The sequence below is a fragment of the Ammospiza caudacuta genome, chromosome 1, assembly GCF_027887145.1.
Source record: "Ammospiza caudacuta isolate bAmmCau1 chromosome 1, bAmmCau1.pri, whole genome shotgun sequence".
NCBI lineage: Eukaryota > Metazoa > Chordata > Aves > Passeriformes > Passerellidae > Ammospiza > Ammospiza caudacuta.
The window spans coordinates 83704308-83724425 of record NC_080593.1 but is presented as its reverse complement, the minus strand read 5'-3'; the positions used below and the strand labels follow the sequence as shown (position 1 = coordinate 83724425).

Here is a 20118-nt window from a genome sequence, read left to right as displayed (position 1 = left end):
GCAGAACCGAGCTGGGTTTCTTATTTATCAGTACAAGCCAGCTTGTACAGTAACATATATCAGGTTCCATTTGTTATCTTGTAGTGTTTGCATCTTTTCCCAATTTAACTTCTGCAGTCACATTTTCCAGGATTTCCAAGTGGGCTGATAGTGTTGTTGCTAGCCTGTGCTGCCATGTTACATACCAGATGAGCCAGCTCTGAGATCCAGCTCCATCCTACAATCGCACTTTCATTTGACTGCGCAGATATATCCCTAATGATGGTTTCTGTCAAGGAGCTAACAGAAATCGGTTAAGATCCATTGAGATAATTTTATAAATCCAAATTACTCACTTGTTCAGGGTTTATTTCTCACTAGGCCTAACTTGTCTTTCCTGCTCATCAGTATGTACAGTTACAATTATAGTACCTTTGATGCTGGTTATCAATAGTACTTTGGATTTTACCTCCTGGTTGCTTTCCCTCCTAGCAAAGTAAAACTCATTTACTTTACAGACATAATATAGGTTACAAACTGACTGCAAGATAAAAAATGCCCAGAGTCTAACAAGGGACTATAGCTTCTGTTCTACATCATACTTAATCAAAGTATTTGAATACATATATTTATATTGCAGATCTTTAGGACAATTCTGTGGTCAATCCAGCCTTCAGAACAAGGCCTCAAATCCTTTCAGCTCATTCTCTTTAGTTTATTCTACATTTAAGAAGCAAAGAATACTATAAAAGCAACTTGATTGGGCCTTTAACTATTGCAGAGGAGAGGCCCTTTTCATTACAAGTAGAAATTTAAAGAAATGCTTGTATATCTGTTTTCTCAGAAGCTGCTGCTCACCCACAGTGTGGTTCCATGCTACATAATAAAGGCAGGTTATTATAAGGGTGCCAGTGGCTGAATATAGCAAGTTACTCAGGATGGGAGGGAGCTGTAAAACTAAAATTAGATGAACTGACATTTGACATTTCTATAACTAACATTCTCCTGCCATAAATGGTTAATAAAACCATGATGTTTGCTGCCATACTCACTATTCAGTGAGGGGCAAATGCTGCGTTCATTGACTTGCTATATGCCAGATGCACTTTGTGTCCTTGTTGGGTGGATCTTCACAGAATCGCAGAATCAGTTAAGTTTGAAAAGACCTCTAAGATCATCAAGTCTGACCTATGACTGAACATACCCATGTCAACTAGACCATGGCACCAAATGCCACATCCAGTCTTTTCTTTAACACCGCTGGGGACAATAACTCCACCACCTTCCTGGGCAGCCCATTCCAAAGTCTAGTCACACTTGAATGTGAAGCAATTCCTCCTAATGATCACCTAAATCTCCCCTGGCACAGCTTGAGACTGTCATCTTACACTGTCATTGGTTGCCTGGGAGAAGAGACCAACCCCCACCTACCTACAGCCTCTTCTCAGAGAGCTGTAGGGAGCAATAAGGTTTCCCTGAGCCTCCTTTTCTCAAGGCTAAGTGACCCCAGCTCCCTCACAGGCTCCTCATACGACTTGTGATACAGGGCCTTCATCGGCTTTGTTGCCTTTCTCTTCATTGCTAACGTTAAGTTCTGATGCTTTCCAGGTATAAACCATGGACCTGTAATAGCTGGAGTAATTGGAGCTCAAAAACCACAATATGATATATGGGGCAATACAGTAAATGTGGCCAGCAGGATGGACAGCACTGGTGTCTTAGATAAAATACAGGTAAGCCTTGATTTTGTGCTAGTGGGCTTTTACCTAAAATGGGAGAATGGGCTAAAGTTTGGTTCACAAACAGTTATGTAAGAAACTGGCAACAGCAGCTCTGACAAGTGATGCTAACCATTTCCTTACCATCACTTCATGTACATGTCCTTAGCAGTTGTAGAATGATGTGGAAGCTTGGGTCTACTCAAGTGAAAATAAGGTCTTGAAGATGAGGAGAGTGCTATGTGAGAAAGAATATTATCCCTAGTTCCATTTATCTATCTACAAGCTCTCTGCTGGCAACCCTGGATACAGATGTGGTTACACCAAATTTGATTCTTGATGTAAATGATTAGAGTGGGCATCCAGCAACAGACTGCTTGAATGCTTAGGTGTTAAAACTTCACCTGAGACCCCTAAAGGCCTTACGAGAATCACAGCAAACCCCTTAAAAATGAAGAGAACCTTATGTTATCTTCACACTCTGGAAGAAGGTTCTGTTCTGCTTTGTTATCAACACTGGCTGTATTACTGTATTGTTGCAGGTTACAGAGGAGACAAACAACGTCCTGCAAACACTGGGGTACATGAGCACCTGCAGAGGAATAATAAATGTAAAAGGAAAAGGAGAATTGAAGACATACTTTGTACATACAGAAATGACAAGATCCCTTTCACAAGGGAATGTGGCATCTTGAAGATGCTTGTATGTGTCATCAATACCATATTTTCAGGAAAGTATCACGCACTTTTTAACTACATTTTGGCCCTTAACATGCGTGCTATTTTCTGGTATGTGGCACTTATTTTAATATGGCTGCAGAATAGTCCCATGAGCCATCATTTTGCACCTTGATATTTCTATGTTCAAGGACAGTTGTGATGTACGCTATAGGACTGGAAGATTGTACTGCTACTTGCACTGTTATTCAAAGACAAGAAAAGAGAGAATAGGAATCAAAAGGAGGTAATGCATCCTGAAAGGACTAAAGAGAAGTGTTAGTGACAAATGCGGGGAAAAAAGGCAATAAAGCTAGGGGTGCATACTATTTTCTGATGCATGGTGTTTTCTGGAAAATACAGTCGCTCCCCAATAGCATCCACTAATCTGGTATTAAAGTATACAGTATTGTAAATAGGTTTACTCTGTCCACACATGATTTGGATGTGATCACCAGTTGCATCTCATAGCCAGGGACACGTTGGGTGGTTTGCTGGCATTCTTTCTGAAGAGAGAACTAAAAATGCTGGAATAGTTTTGTACAAACGTGTCAAATGTTTTGAAGCTATTGTCTTTTGTAAAGTTAGTTCATTAAAAGTTTATATGTACTTTGTCTTACTGTTGCTGTCTCTTAGTTTTGCTTCCTTCCTTGGCTTCTGTCACTCTAAAACTGCGTGTTTTCTGCTGCTGCCACTGCTTTTTATTCAGTAGTTAGATGTTGAGGCAGGCTATGGCCAGCTATCTCAACAGCCTTGGTCAATAATATGTGCTAGACTTGCTATTGCCTTTCAGAAACTACTGTCTTCAGTCATTGGTGGCATCCCAGGCACTTTGCAGTCACTGCCTAGGTGATACAGAAGACTGACTTCAAATCCACAAACACAAAGTGGGGGATACTGAAGACAGTAGCAGTGCTGCTACTTAACACCTGGCCCGCAGTGCTTAAACAGTAACAAGGAGAAGCTGTTCAAGAGAAGAAAAAGTTCTGTTTTGAACTTTGACAACCTTTTTTGCCCTTGCATGCCTTTCATTTAACCTTCACAATACAGGATTTTGTGGGATATTTAAAGTAATAATCTTATTTATCATTTAAGTTAATAATTTTATTTATACTCACTAGGACACGAGTATGAGTAAAATGCTATTTTGTGGATATCGGAGATTATTTTAAATCCCTTTGAATTAAAAAGTATCACATTTGCAGAGTTTTATAGATGAGCCCGGGGAAAGACAGTAAAAGTAGGTAATTTTATTATCTATGCTCCTTTGAAGCACAGACAGTAACAATTAAGTTTTGCATTGTTGTAATCAGTTATTTTAGTCGTAGCATCCTAACAAGAAAGTAATATTATTTACAAAATACCATATAATTACAAGATTTTTTTCTGAGTGATACCATATGAATATGGAAGTCAGCTTATGCACTGTTACCTCTTAGCATGTTATTGAAATCCGAAAAGTATTCGGACTGCCCATTCATGAAACATACATATACATTTGTATATCAATGGTATCCTTTCTAAGTTCTCAAAATTGTGGGTCACAAATACAAGGCATCAGTCCAGTCTGACTGAATGTGGCACAGTTTACTCACAGCAGCCATCTGCCCACTAGCGAATTGGAATGACAGTAGATTTCAAAGTGCCTAATTTGCTGTAAAACAGACAATTTGAATTTTGATCCCCTTAAGTAAGTCTAAAAGCAAAATGTAAGTTATTTCAGTTATGTTTGACAAAACACACCTAATTTCTCCTCCAGTCTTGGAGACTTTTAAACGGTAATTTTCAAGACAGGTGCTCAGTCTACTAAAATCTCATGAAAAATATTTTTGTTGTATTTATGATTTCTTCCTTGTAATTAATAAGTTAAGATAAATGTTTTCCAGTGGAATGAAAGACTTTCCAAATAGCTCACATGGCCGCAAACCCAGTGTCCCAGTCATTGGCTAGCTGTCAGTTAGCTATGTCACATAAGACTTCTCCTAAATCCCTCCTCACCACTTACTATAAATTTGTCCTATGAACATTGAAATAAATTATTGATCTCCTTCTTAGACTTTGAATGTACTCTGGGCCTTTAAATCACTGTGGTATTACCACAAGTCAACGCAATAATTTCCTACTGTGGATGAAAACCCTTATGTCAAGTTGATTCTATTATATTGTCATATATATGTGCAGCTTTCAGGTATAACCTGTGCATTCAGGATTTTGCTTTCATTTGTATTCTTGCTCATCATTAACAAATCTTGTACCTAACTCCATAGCCTTGTTACTGTGATTTTTATAAAAGTTAAACAATATTATTTCTGTAAGCTATGAAATGTTAAAACATCTGAATGTTGGGGAGCTGACTAGTCCAATGAAGTATAAAGAAAGGTGTGTTTGTTCCCTCCAAGAGCATGTTGAAAATGCCCATGTTCAAAGCATTCATATTTCACTGGTGTTCTTCTCTCATTTTGTAATTGCATTTAGATTCTTGCAGCCAAATCCTGCTAAAGAACAAGAAAGTGGGCAAAAGATACACATATCTTTACCCAGACAAAGAAAAATGCATACCATCCTCTCTAGCCTTCAGTTGCTGAGTATTACTATCTTTCTAGTGCTGAGAAGCTATTTGTATTTAATAAATACCTCTTGTCTTCCAATGCATTTTACATCTACTGTTTATATTGACTTATTTTTCTGCTGTCTAGTTACACTTAAGAAAAGAATTTTATTTCCTCCACCTGCAGCAATTTCAGCCTCAGTAACTGGATATAACACTACTCATGTATCAGCCCATAACCTGAAAAACTTTATGATAATGATGTAAATCAGTATTTGACATTCCACATATTCCACATCACAGTAAAAGTCAAGTTGTGCAACTTTCATGTTGCAGAATTCACAGCTCCTTAGTGAACCGCAGAGTGGGACTTCCAAAAGTACAATGCAAATGCATTTCACACTGTGAGCCAGCAGCCAGAAGATCAATGTAAGAGTGATTCACTGTGGTCTGGGAAAAAGAGAATCAAACGGGAACACCTGGTAAGCCTGCTGGAATTCTTTTTCAAAGTCAGCGCTCTGCTCCAATTCATGGAGGGCTACCAAAGGACAGGAAGAAAGATTAGACTTGCAGATATTTTTCTAAACTACGGAAATAGTTTGTGTTACCTGTAAATTATTGCTATGTAGCTGCTGTTTCTAAAGAGAGACATTAGTGCTATATGAATAGACATTTATGCCATATGAAAAGTATTTTTCATTTTCTTATATTCGTATATGCTTCCTCCATTTTGTAAAATATCTACAAATCCTCCCTTTTCCCACTGAGACACAGGTAGTTCAGTCTGCTTGTCTCTAAAGTGATGTGAGGGAAGAGCTGTTGCAAGTGTGTTTTGTTTTTAGAACCTCATACTGGCATAAATAATAAAGTGTGTTTTCAAGAAGCTTTATATAGCAGAAGATGTACTGTTAAAAGATATTATTATCTTGTACTTTAATACATAGTTTTCCTTCTTGTTGTGATTATATATGAATATACACTAATTTTTAATTTTCAGATAGCAGATTCTAGGTGTAGTTAGTACCCTTCAAGACTTTTTACAGGTGAACCCCAAACAATTTTAAGTCTAGGGATTTTTTGTTTTATTCTTCATTTTTTGTCTAAATTAGCAGAGTGATTCTGAAAAAATGTAGAATGAGATGTATATGCCTTAAATAAAATATGGAACTAAGAGATAATTTTTGTTCTTTGAAGTAATTCAGATTTGTGTGGCTTTTATATACTCTGGTATATAAATCAATTATAACTAGTTCAACCTAAAGCTTGCTACATATTAATTTTAAGCATTTTCAGATTTAGAAGCAGGAATTATTCAGGTCAATGCAATTTTTGACATGTCAAAATGCAAGACAAGGGCATTTTATTAATGTTCACAGCTATAAAGATATGAACCCTTTTATGTTATAGGATGCCCTGTTTAAAACAAAGATTGTGCCAAGAATTGTTATAAATCTTTTGGATGAAGAATTTTTTCAAATCTATTTGTAGCCATTGAGATGCTCTTCATGAAAATCTCAGTTTTGACAGGAAAAAATGCATGTGAAGTATTTCTAAAGGTTGATATTCCTGGGCTAGAATTTTTCATGTTTGATTCAGCTAGAATTTTTCATGTTTGATTCCAAAAAAGCGTTACAAATAGTAATTTTTATGAAAATTATGTCACCTCATGTATAAAAATATATACTACTTTACTTACCAAGAGAGTTATTGAACAGAATATTGATCTGAATTACAGCATGTATCAGCCAGCTATATTGGCTTGTGTGGCAAGGTTTTGGTAGCAAAGAGAAGAGAACAGGGCTACAGGGGTGGTCTCCGTGAGAAGCTGCCAGAAACTTCCCCCATGTCCAACAGACCCAATGCCAGACAACTCCAAGACTAACCCACCACTGGCCAAATTGAGCCCATCAACAACAGCTCTGGAATAACACATTTAAGAAGAGATAAAAAATGCAGCAGAATCAGCAGCTGAAGACAGGAAGCATCTCTGGAAATACAGGGGCAGCAAGGAAGGAGATGTTCCTGGCTATGGAGCAGAGATTCCCCTGCAGCCTGTGGTGCAAAGCATCACCAAGCAGCTGTGTCCCTGCAGCCCTTGGAGATCCATGGTGGAGCAGAGATCCACCTGCTGCCCACAGACAATCCCACACTGGACCAGGTGGATGCCCCAAAGAGGCTGTGACCCTGTGGGAAAGCTGTGCTGGAAGAGGCTCCTGACAGGACCTGTGAGCCCTTGGAGAGAGGAGCCAGTGCTATAGCAGGTTTGCTGACAGGGCCTGTGACCCCCATGGGGACCCCTCACTGGAGCAGCCTGTTCCAGAAGCACTGCACCCCAAGAAAGGGACCCATGCTGAAGCATTCATGACTACAGACTACAGACTGTGAGGAGGATTCATATGGGAGTTGTTCTTGGAGAACTGTCTCCTGTGGGATGGATGCAATGCTCCTGAAGAGCCTTCCCATTTGAGGTGGGCATTCAGTCAGTAATTAGGATCCAGAAGAAACAAGCACTTCTGTGAAACAACTGGCTTGACTCAAAGCTATGGTAGTAGAAAGGGGACAAGTTCTGAGCTATTTTTGTTTCAGCCTCTTTCAAGGGCCATTGAATGGAACATATTTGGCAAAGACTGTCTCCCCTTCATGGCTCAGCTGAAGGTCAGGGCCATATGGCAAACTGATACATGTGGAGGTCAAAGAGCTAGGACAGGAGAGGACTTGCTAAGCCTTAATTTGACAGCAGGATGTCATCTCAGCTCTAATGACAAAAGGCTAAAACAAGTACCTCAGTTTGTAGTAAGAAAACAGCTACTGTTTTTCTGTGTATCAATGCCCTGTCCAGTTATATGTCACCTGTCCTCTTGTGTCCATCCTGTCTCCCTTCCCCATTGTCTCTTTTGTGTCTCCTTTCCCTGTCTCCATTATTATTTGCTTCATATTCCTTTTAGGAATTTTTTTCTGCAAAACAGTTGGACATTTCAGAACAGTGACCCTGCCTTTGAGACACACTATGGCTATAAAAGTACATACCAATATGTTCAAAACTCAGACACCTTAGCAGTGGAACCTGGGGGGGTATTACTACTCTCCAAAAGGGCAGCAATTGAACTTCTCATCCAAGACACCAAATTTAAAGCAACTTTTAACACTTGGGTCTCTTAGTTCAGCTGTATTTGAATACATAGTTTTAACCATATAGACTAAAATTGCTCCATTGTTTACATGTTCATATTGAAGTTATTAAGGAAACACACTGACCTTCCATGCTATTTTATAACATGAACATACACTTAACACTAGCATATTAATAAAGTCTGGTGGCAACTGGGACAAACCTCCCTGGGCATTCACATCCTGCTTTTGGGGAGTCTGCAAAAGGTGACCAGGAAGAAAAGCCTTTGTAAGTTTCAAATTATTTTAAAAGGATTTATACCTTCACTGGGAAGGAAAAATTAAGTAAAAAGCAATTTTAAAATTATTTTGAATGGGGGGAGTGGTGGTATGGCAAATCTTAGCAGTATTTTTGACAATTTATATTGCATCCAGATCCTGTAATTCAATTTAATTCCATCAATTCAATGTTAATAAAATGGAGCTACATGAGAACGGTGGAAAGAAAACTGGAGAGAAATATTTCATATCTGACTTCAGAGCTCTTGCCTAGCTTAGTTGGTATCTCTGGTGAACAGTTTCTTGTGGCTCTATTTATAGCTGCAGTTTCAGCTGAGTTGCTTTTTATAAATGGGCTTGCTATCTCTCTGTGCTCGGACTAAACTACAGAAAAGCACTTGCACAGTGGCAAGCAGGTCTGTGCTTAGGAAGCTGATGCAAGGCAGCTGTTGGATTTTCAATTCCACTGCTCGCTTACACTGTGCTAATTTGGCCCATGCTACAGAAAGAACAGGATCTTAATTGGTAGAGGGACATTATTAGATAAGCAGATGGAAATTGTCACTAATGATTAAAAAAAACCACCCACACCAGTCTGCAGATTATAAAGCCTCCATGCTACACTTGCAAAGAAGCTGGAGTCTGTGTAATTCAGTAGATTTATAGAGGGAGAGTGGCAGCTACACAGGGACAATACTTTTGTAGGCCTGAATTATTGCCTGGCTCCAAGATGCCTGAAACAATCACTTGTGAAGATTTCTAGTACTCTGAAAGTTGGGGGATTTAAAATAAATTTTGGATGTTTGGTAAAATTCAAGATGCCTGGGAGAGTGCTATGGTGAAAGTGCTTACCAAAAGCTACTGGTAGCATTAATAACAGTAATGCTGTGCCTATGGGACTGTAGCTCTACACCTGTGGTTACAGACAACAAAGGTAAACTAAACCAAGCCACTCAGAGATCCCTAAGAACCACAGAAGAAGCAGCATGGGCATAGTGACATATATGTATTAAACCAGGATAACCATGGGGTGAACATCAAAACTAGGAGCCAGGTGCTACTAGGGCAGAGCAGTTTTACAATCAGTCTGAGATTTATACTCAGAAGACCTATTTTCAGTGTTCCCAACACAAGTAAGTATATGAGAGAATTTTTGAATTGCATTGCCTGAAATGGCTGAGCATTCTATGCTGGATTCTGCACATGGGATGGGTCAACTCTGGATGTATGTACAACTCAAGGAATGAGACGCTGGAAAGCAGTGCCATGGAAAGGGACCTGAGGGGTCCTGGTGGATGTTAAGGTGAACATGAGTCAGCAGGGCCCTGGCAGCCAGGAGAGCCAACCCTGTCCTGGGGTGCATCAGGCCCAGCATCACAGCCAGGCAAGGGAGGGAATTGTCCTGCTCTGCTCTGAGCTGGGGCGGCCTCATCTCAAGTGCTGGGGGCAGGTTTGGGTGCCACAATTTCAGAAGGACATAAAGCTGTTACAGAGCATCCAAAGGATGGCAACAAAGACAGTGAAGGGTCTGGAGGGGAAGTCATATGAGGAGCATCTGAGGTCACTCGGTCTGCTCAGCCTGGAGGAGACTGAAGGGAGATATCACTGCAGTTACAGCTTCCTTATGAGGGGGAGAGGAGGGACAGGCAGTGATCTCTTCTCTGTGGTGACCAGCGACAGCACCTAAGGGAAGGGCCTAAAGCTGAGTCTGTGGAGGTTTAGGCTGGATATTATACAAAGGTTCTTCACCCAGAGGGTGTTTGGGCACTGGCACAGGCTCCCCAGGGCAGTGGTCACAGCATCAAGCCTGACAGAGCCCAAGAAGCGTGTAAAAGCCTGTGCCCGAGTAGGTGAGCTACTATCCCAAGGGAGAAGTCCAAGGTCCTCATGACACTAGCTCCTTATTTTGGCGGGAATTCCATGCTGTGGTGTGGTTTTATTCAACTTGCCCACCAGGAGGGGGATTTGGGGCCTAGTGCAAGCTGTCACAGCAAAAAAAGACACTACCCTTCGGCTACGCTTTGCTTTAACATTCATCCCCAGCTTCCAAGGACACAAAGGACCAGGGAGCTGGAGTCGCTGCATAAGACTGAGACCAAAACTCCGCTATCGGGTGTCCAGAAACCCACACTTCATGTCTGACAGAGGCCCGCGGGAGTCCCCGAGCCCCGGGGCGGTTCCGGCCGTGCTGCCCGGGCCGGGCGGTGCCCAGGGCGCTGCCGGGTAACGGCGGCGGGGCAGCATGGCCGCCAGCGGGACGCGCTTGGCGCAGGAGGCGCTCGCCAACGCGCCGGGGAGGAGGCGGCCTGCCCTCGCTTCCTTCTCCGCCTTCAGCTTCGTCCCGCCCAAACGGGAAGGGCCTCCGGAGCTCAGCTATTTCAACCGGCCGCACAAGGTGAGGGGGTGAATGGAGTGAGCCGGGATAGACGGGGAGCAGCGCAGGGACAAGCTTTCACCGTGGGTCTCTGAGCAGTGTAGACCCTCTGCTTGGACCTGGTGCAGAGCTCCGTCCTCACCATGAGCGACCTGGTCAGACAGGTGCCAAAAAATTGTCATAGCATCATGGAATGGTTGGAAGGGATCTTAAAGGTCATCCAGTTCCAACCCCCTGCCATGGGCAGGGATACTTTCCACTAGACCAGGTCCAATCCAGCCTGGCCTTGAACACCTCCAGGGGTAAGGCATCCACAGCTTCTCTGGGCAACCTGTTCTAGTTCCTCACCACACTCACAGTGAAAATTTTTTTTTTTTTTTTTTGATACAGAAATGTGGGACATAAATCTCTATTACTACGCTATCTAATGCCAAAATAACAAGAGTCACCATCAGAGGCCTTTGCAAAGTGTGTTTGCTAGTTGTGGATGACAAATGAGGGTAAGGTCTTTCACTGGATAACAAGAAAAGGCAGAGGCATTACTTCCCAAGGATTGAGGATGAATAGGCCACTTGGTATCAATGAAATGTGAGGCATTTTTAGGAGGAACACTAGGAAAGGCATCATCTGTCACTCGGGTTTGATGCAGCACCAGTGGATTTTGTTGTAACACACACTCTTGGGAATACTTTAATAAGAAACTTCTCTGTTCTCATTTGAAGGAAAAGATTTTCCATGTGCATTGCATGAATTTTCTGCATGGTCAGCTTTAATAAAATCACTAGAGCTACTCAAAACAGTAACATATGTATGTTACAGAGACATAATATATGCCTCTGTAACTGAATGCTTCTGAAGGTGGTACACTGCCACTCAATGTGTGGTAACTCAAGTGTGCTGGCAGGGAGCTTCACTCCTCACTCTGCTGCATTGCTTCTCATTCTGTCCTCATATTTAAAATCAGAAATGAGAACAATCTTACACATTCTGCCTCAGCTGAGCTATAGTTCCTGGGTGGTGAACTTTTCTATGAAGTGTCATATGAGACATTGAAGTTAACTGGCTTTTTTCTCAAAAAAAAAAAAAAAAGTATAAAAAAGTTCTGAAATGCCTATTATGTCAATTTAACATAGCAATGCTATGGCAGTTTATAACAATAAATACAACCCATGAGTCCTCTCCTCATGCAAATGACAAGCTGTTGAATGCACCAAGTACTGGGCAGCACTCACTGGTGGTTTGTGGGAGCTGGCAGGTCCTGTGTCCCTGGGATGTGGGCAGAGTACAGACCAGAGCACTGTGCTGGGTATTGAATGAACAGCAAATTTCCTGCATTGACCAGGTGGTTCTGCTAAAAGACAAGAAGATTTCTCTTGTGACTCTTTTGTGTTGATTCCAGCATTGCCTTGGCAGGGTGATCTGACCCAAAGGTGAGCAGGCACAGTTGGTGCCATCCTTCACAAAACAGTAGGGAGAGCACAACAAGAGGGAAGGTAAGGGCAGGTTAGAGGGCTGGCATGGTGTTCTTGGAGCTGGTGGAGCTCACCAGTCTGCATAGAATTAGCAGCCCTATGGCAGAGCTTTCCTAGTCTGCTTTCACACTCACAACAGCCTGGTTTGTGAAAAAATCTGCTCCAGTGGCATGGAAACAAAAAGTGATGACAGCTGTTTAATAGGTTTCTTTACAGCCCAGGCCTTGGCCATAGGGGAGGAAGCAGATTCAACTCATTCTTCTGCAAAATTTAGGAATTAGATAATTTGAATATTTTTATTTATAGAGCAAAATAATCTCATTCCTTTTAAATACCTAAAACCAACCATGTATGAGAGACTGAAGCAGAGAAATAGGAAGAAGATGGGCTCATTGCATGGCCAGAAGCCAGAAATTCCTGCCTTTTAATCCCTTGGTTGACAGTTGTTCCCTGGATTGCTTTACATAAGTTACTGTAGCCAGTGTGCCTGGTGTTTCCTCTTCTGAGATGTGGAGAAAGCTATTACCTATTTTATGTGTGTCTGGAATACTAATGAATGCTTGCAAAGCATTTAGCTTTAGCAGCAGTACACAGAGGATGCCTACCCTGAGTGCACATTTATCATCAGCTCTGTGTGACTCACTTGCTCTGATGGGTTTAAGAAACAGCTTGCTGCCACCACCACCACCACCCAGGCCAACCAAGTTATCATTTACAGCAAAGAGAAACAGCAGCAGAAAGTTATCAGTTTATTGAGCAAAGAAGTGTTGTCTCTACAAATCTGGCAGAAAATCTTAAACAGATACCTGGGACAGAGCTAGTTTTTGATATAATAGGTTGGCTGACTGCGAGTTCCAGAAAGGATGAATTCTCTGCTCTGACATGAGCAACAGATGACACTTACTCTTTCTTACTCTGAAACAAGTAACAAATAATGCCACATGAATACCAGCAAAGAGCAAACAACATTTCTGGTGGTGAGTACAAATTAAATGCTCACTGAATGAAACTGGTAGTGTGGGGAGGAAAGGAGAAGCAAGGAAGCATGGAAATAATCATGAAGATGAAAAATCATTGCAGGGTGCTCTTGAACATGCCTGAAATCCTTTGAAGCTCAATGGTTTCTGAGTAGTGAAGGGGTAGATAGGTTAAATACAAAATAATCTTTGCTCTAGGCAGAACCAAGTATTGGAGATACATTTACAAACAAAGCCTGAAATTACAGCAGTGTCTCACTAGTGCTCTTAACTATGGTTTCATTCTAAGGGAACTATGATAACCTTCTTGACCTGCCATGACTTGACTATATTTGGAGAATACCACTGTAGTTTGAAAATCTCAAAGTACATGAGATTTTAAAAGGTTCAATTGGACACACTGTAAAATTAGAGGACAAAAAAGGGCCAAACCAAATGCACCATTCTTTTAGTCAGCCATGCTCAAAGCCAATGATGATTGATATTTTTAACAGAATATCAACCCTTAATGAAGTTCAGTTACAACAGGCAGCATATTTCAGTAGGGGATTTTCTTTTTGTTTTTTTTTTTTTTTTCATTGAAAAGTTTTTTTAGGTTTGAAATTGCTTTGATTCCATTTATGAAAACTTGTTGACTGGTTTTCACAAATGCCTTTGTTAGAAGAGCAGATCTTTTATGTTGCTTATTTGGAAGCAGTTGAACAACAGTTGAACAATAATATTATGGCTTGGAGTGTGCTTTATTTTAATGTCTGACATATGTGTGTCATGCATACCACTGGATCACAGGATTACCTCTGTAGCACATTTCTCAATTCTGCTCTAATCAGAAATTAAATTATGTTTACAGTGCAGGGTACCTTTGTCTGTTTGAAAGTTCCTGGTTTGCTTTTACATACTTGTGCCAGATCATTTGACAAATACACAAATTTAGGAAGGATAATATTAAGTGCAGAAAAATAAAACAGATCAGATCAATTTCCAACATTGCAACAGATTACAAGGGCGGAGGGGAAAGAAGTAAATTGGCACAGGGGATATATCAGAGCTGAACAAAGTTAATAAATGATACCACATGCCATTAGGTAATTTTGCAAACTATTCAAAAGGACTGGCCCAAACTTCCTATTGAGTTCAGTAATATTACAGTTGTCATCATCTAATGCAATATATGCACTATTTAGATATTGATTTAACTACATGTATTCTGTAATCTCTAAAGTAAAGCAATTATGTGAATTAGCCATTTTCCCCTTTTCTCAAGACAGGAGATTTTTTCACCTATGATGCTGCTTTTGGAATGCCAGACGATTACGACCAATATCTTCCACGATGTGACAGAAAACATGCAAAGGCTCGTGGCCTTAAAATTAATGAGGAGGTAACTCTTTGGTAAATTCATAATTATCTTTGCTTAAGATGTTTTGTACTTTTTGACATGACTGGAGGCTCTAGGCATTGTTTAACCCTTTCTAATGTAGCCCATATTGTAAGAAAGGAATTGGAAGGAGGACCTCAGCCTGCAGGTTTAGGAGAAAGCATTATCCCATGAAGACACCCAAATTAGCTCTTGCTCTTTCATATCCTGAAGATTTCCAGGTGACAAGACATATGCAAGTTAAAGCTAGGGGGAAGAGGCAAATCCTCTCTTGCAGAGTGCAGGGTGTACTCTGAACCATCTGTGCTCCTCAAGAGTTGTACTTCAGGTGGTTCTGCAGTTATTTCTGTAGTGCTTAAACACTCTTTTCCCTAAGAGGACTGGATTCAGAGGCCATGACTTCACTACTGTCCTCTGACACCCCCCCTCTCTACGTCAGCATTTTCTGTGAAAGCCCAAGTGTCTGAAGCTGGTGAGTTTGTTAGGAAAACCTACACCAGATGGCCCTGCAGGAAGGAAATTCAAAGGGAGCTAGTGCAAAGGTGTGGTCAATCAGAACACATGGGCATGCCTGGGAAAGGATGGGCAAGTACTTGAGGCCAGCAGAATCTGGGTTTGATGTGCAGCCCGCTAGGTAAATACTCCCTTGGAAGCAGAAATACTATAATATATATGATAAATGTATGTGGATGTATTTTTGCATGCAGCGTCTGAATAATAGACATACATACAACTGACTCTGTATATGGTTATATTTATGCATACACACACAAAACTGCACACAGAGGCAGAGGCTGTCATAAATCAAATGAAGTGTAACCACTGTGTAATAACGACCTCAAAATCCCAATGAGTTCATGGGATATTAGAGTGATGGGTAGGCTGGGGATGTAGGGATGGCTGCCTGCTTTGATGGTTATGGAGAAGGAAGAAGGAAGAATGACACAAGAGTTCAAATTGCTCTAATTTCTGTGCAGTAAAATTGGGTTTTTTTCTGACAAAGCCCACTGCTTGGGATTCGTCTCACTAGCAGCTATATATGCCAGACATTTCTGTGCAAGTGTGTAGCCATAATGCCCTTCAATTCTATCAGACAGTGCAGGAAGCATTAGATGCTCCCAAAGGAATCCCAGGAGTGCCCATTAGCATCACCTGCTCATGCCTAATAACTCAACTGCAAATCTGTGTATCTGTGTAAATGACTACTCCAATTAGAAATTAAATTTTTTATTTAAACAAAACAAAGACAACCTCCCTCGTACCAAGCATACTTTTCAAGTGGGAAATTTGTGTAGAAAGTTCATCAATATAAAGTCACAGCTTTTTACTGAGCTCTTGTATCAACAAAACTCACTTTCCTATTGGCTTTCTTCCTAGAGCAAACTTATATGGGCCAGAATTCATACCAGCTGTGCTGGGCAGTGCACACAAGGGACTGTCCAAACAGGTGTCCCTTAATCCAGCCCTTTAATTAGCATGGATACACATCAAACCCACAGTTACTTAATACTACAACATGATCCTCCTGCATGTCATGGCACCCAACACTGTAACCATAACTAAGTGCAGATCACATACTCAACTCATTTTTATCACAGTGGCCCTCTCAGGTTTTACATAATAATAACTAAATTATAAAATATAATAAATAGAAATACAATTGACATCTTTCTAGTTCAACACTGAACACAGACTGTACCCACCACAGCACACTGCTTTACCTGAGCTAGAAAAAAGCAAACCACTGCAAGTAAGCCCCTTATTTCCTGGGCTGCATCCAGGGGATTCAAGAGTACAGTGACAGATACTCAGTTTAGCTACATGCAGCTGAGTGACTGCAGTGGAGTGTGTGCTCAGGGCTGCCATTGCTGATTGCAAGTGCTAACAGTGCTAGAATTACACACTGCGAGGGCGGGCAGCAGGATGCTTCCCAGCCAACTGTTGGAAAATCTGAAACCCACTGAATGCCAAACCCACAGAGATGAAATGCCAGTGTGCACAGTCAGCACTGTGCTACCAAGGATGCTGAAAACTGATTTTAAATAAACTTATTTATTTAAAAGGAACACAAACTGTTGGAATTTCATACTGCTGCTTACTTACATTAGCACTGTAAACCCCGAATTTCTAGCAAAGTCTTTCTTAATGGTACAAAGATTTTTTAGTTTCTCATTTTTCAGCATTTATCCACAGCTAGGGCAGGGGAGGAAATTATCTTAATTTTGCCTGCCAGTCTTCTTTACTTGATTTTCATTCTGCTGGGGTTAAAAGCTGGTGTACTGAATAGGTTTTATTAGGGTGGAGTAAGGTGGGCAGGAGAACTGGGAGATCAATGGTTGTTTTGAAATGAGCTTTTGTATTGAGTGGGATGGTTAGTTAGTTAGTTAGTTAGTTAGTTAGTTAGTTAGTTAGTTTGTTTGTTTGTTTGTTTGTTTTTTAAAAAGTGTTTACAGCATCTTTCCAGGAACCTCAGGTTCTGGCCATGAGGCTAGAAATGTGTCATAGCTGACTGCCCTGCTATGAGATCCCACCAATCTGTGCTCCCACCAGCATCCTTGCAGGACATAGGTGCTGATTTGCTCACGCTTGTGTCTGTTGTAGCAAGGTAGTAATTTGCTTGCACTTGAACTATGGTGGCATCTGCATTTTGATTTGCCTGTTAGATACTATGTCTATTATAAGACAAGAAAAACACATTGCAGACCAAGGCTTACCGTGTTGGTCTGTGTGCAAATATACAAGCAGCCTGATAAATCTGAGACCTTTGGCTAGGGAAAGAAAAACAAACAAATCCTGTCTTTCCCTTCTGACTCCGTAGCTCCCTGGTGCTCTGACGCAGGAAGGAACTGCAGATTGCAGATAGTGATTGCACAGCCACTTAAAGTGCAGCTTAATAAGAACAAGCTTAAAATCTTTTCTTGGTCAGGTTGTTTTTCATCAAGTCCACTTTCCATCATGGCAAAGCAGATATTTCTGTAATCTTTCAGCTATAAGTATTTTTAGTAAAACCTTTCATTGTGCAGAAATAAAGTAGTATATGCTTTATTTCCTTCTGGAAAAGCTTGCCTGGGCTAGTGGTTGCTCAGGGTTTTTCTTCAGACTTTGATTTTTTTCATGCTGTGCTTTCACTGAATTGTGCAAGGAGGGTAGGTGTTCCTGTAACAGGGGGCACAAATCTCTCCTGTTTTTCAAAAGAATCATGCAACTCAGTGCACGAGAAAAATAAAAATAAAATCAGTGCTTTTCAAGCATTTAGTTACCCAGTAATCACATGGTAATCACGTGTGTATGTATTTGTGTAAAAAAATTATCGGTCCACAGCTCTGTCTCTTATCATCTTGTCATCTAGTGACACATTCATGTTTTACTAAGATAAAAGTAACATAAAAAAACGAGAGCAGGGATAGAACAGTAAGGGTGCTAAATAAATACACATGCATATTGCAGATGCTGTACAGTTGTGTCAGTTCTTTTACCCCTGGCCACAGTACATTTAGCAATAGAAAACTGCCATGTTTTTTATTCACCTTCTGATTTTCTCCTAAGGCAACTTTTGTGTTTTGACAGGAAATGGCAAGAACTGTTCCTGTGCTGACATCTTCAGAGTATGGGAAGCGCATAGATAAGCTCTTAGACCCACCAACCAGAGAGCATGCCAGGGTTCATAGCCTGCACGCAGCAATCTATGGGGAAAGCAGCCGCCTCGCTCATTAAAAACCTTCTCCAGGCCTGGATCCATGGGAAATCTCTCGTGTCTGTCATCACCAGCAACATTTATTTGGGAAAAAAATAAACCAGCACTTTGAAAAGCAATATGGTGCTTTTGCCTTTTCCTCTACAGTTTATTTATTGAGAATTATCTGGATTAAAAAATAGGGTGAAATAGCAGCTGCACTTTTTCTCATGCTAATTCAAATGCATGTCTTCTCCTTACATTCTCATAAAAATCTCATAAGGAGCAGCACCAACAAGAACTTTTTAGGCAGCAACGCTGGGAACAAGACCTGTTGGATCAAAAGCTGTGTCTGCAGTTCTGGGCACTGCAGCTACATAACCATTCACAGACCTAACATTGTATACAAGCTTGTCCTTCAAGGTATCAATAGTCACAGATTTTTCAATCCTTACAGAGTTGCTAGAGAATTGTGAGACCTTGTTTTATGTATGCAACAGCTGAAATGTATATTCAGCTCAGAATTTTCAAAAATGCATGGGTTTATGTGCTTAGCAGCTTCACTAGACTTCAAGTGGAACTCGAGTTAAAAGGAACCTCTGAGCACTTGGCATTTGAAGAATCAAAATCTGGGTTTAGCTGAATTCAGACATTAATTTCACTGACCTACTCTAGGAATGGCATCTGACTGATTTAACAAGAAAAATCATCATTGGTTCTGTATCGAATCTGAAAAAAATTGGAACATAGACTAAGAATACCAGCAGAACGAGCACTAAATAATTTAGTAGAAAGGGTAAAAAAACCCAAAAGGATTTGAGCAATAGCCATTTAAAAAGCATATTTAGTACAAATGTCTAAATCTGATTAAACATTTGATGGCCTGTACTTCCACAGAATCCAGTACTTAAATTTTAAGGTAATTTCAGGAGGAGTTTCTCCTGCAGAATATGCATCAGTTTGGTTCTCAAGAGCCATTGATCCTGTTGTTATTTAAGGCTGAAGCAGTATCGTTCAGAAAGGAACAGCCAGCTTGATCATACCAGGAAAAGGACTGGAAGTCCTCAGCTGTTACTGACACTGGTTTTGTCAGGTATTTAGACACAGGAAATCTGTGTCATTGGTAAATGCAGTGAGACACCTAGTGGAAAAAAAAAAAAAGAGAAACAAAAACCGTCTAAATATGGGACCTGAAAAACTAGTAAATTAGGCAATCAATAGCACTTGTTTGGCTTGATGTGAGAAGCAGAGCACATAGAGCTGCCCATTCTGAGAGGTGTTTGTTGCTTTCATTACTCATGACCTGCAGTTCTGTGATGGTGGTCACAGGGGTCTTTGGATGAGGAAAGAGACGAGGATTTGACTCCGTATTTCAGAAGGCTTGATTTATTATTTGATGATATATATTACATTAAAACTATACTAAAAGAATAGAAGTAAAGGTTCTCAGAAGGCTAGCTAAGCTAAGAATAAAAAGGAATGAATAACGAAGGTTTGTGGCTCGCACAGAGAGAGAGCCAGCTGTGCCGTGATTGGCCATTAATTACAAACAAGCAAATGAGACCAATCACAGGTGCACCTGTTGCATTCCACAGCAGCAGATAACCATTATTTACATTTTGTCCCTGAGGCCTCACAGCTTCTCAGGAGGAAAAATATCCCAAGGAAAGGATTTTCATGCAATGATGTCTGCGACACAATTCTTCTACACTCAATGCGCTATGGACAAAAGGACATTAATAGCTACATTCCTTTCCAAAAATAATTGCTTCACTAAACAAATTCAGCAGCATTAAATGAAAGGAATCATAGTAAGAACAAAGGGAGAAGGAAATGTTTTCTAATACCACAATGCTTTTCCAAAAATCAGTACCAAAGTTATAGCAGTGAAGAAT

The 20118-nt window shown here is 40.7% G+C and overlaps 2 protein-coding genes across 3 annotated transcripts in view; both read left to right on the top strand.

Annotated features, from left to right (window-relative positions):
• The window catches only part of ADCY2 (adenylate cyclase 2), a 205924-nt gene extending 200924 nt beyond the window's left edge, over positions 1-5000 (top strand). For both annotated transcript variants that reach the window (XM_058825658.1, XM_058825649.1), the window contains 2 exons: positions 1588-1712; positions 2240-5000. In XM_058825658.1, coding sequence (XP_058681641.1) covers positions 1588-1712; positions 2240-2392 — 278 coding nt within the window. In that variant the 3' untranslated portion in view covers positions 2393-5000. The remainder of the gene's footprint in view (positions 1-1587; positions 1713-2239) is intronic.
• Positions 5001-10591: 5591 nt separating this feature from the next.
• CFAP90 (cilia and flagella associated protein 90) lies at positions 10592-18349 on the top strand. Its single transcript, XM_058818906.1, has 3 exons — positions 10592-10744; positions 14437-14553; positions 18118-18349. The coding sequence occupies exons 1-3, from the start codon at positions 10592-10594 to the stop codon at positions 18262-18264; spliced, it is 417 nt and encodes a 138-aa protein (XP_058674889.1). The 3' UTR covers positions 18265-18349.
• The last annotated feature ends 1769 nt before the right edge of the window (positions 18350-20118 follow it).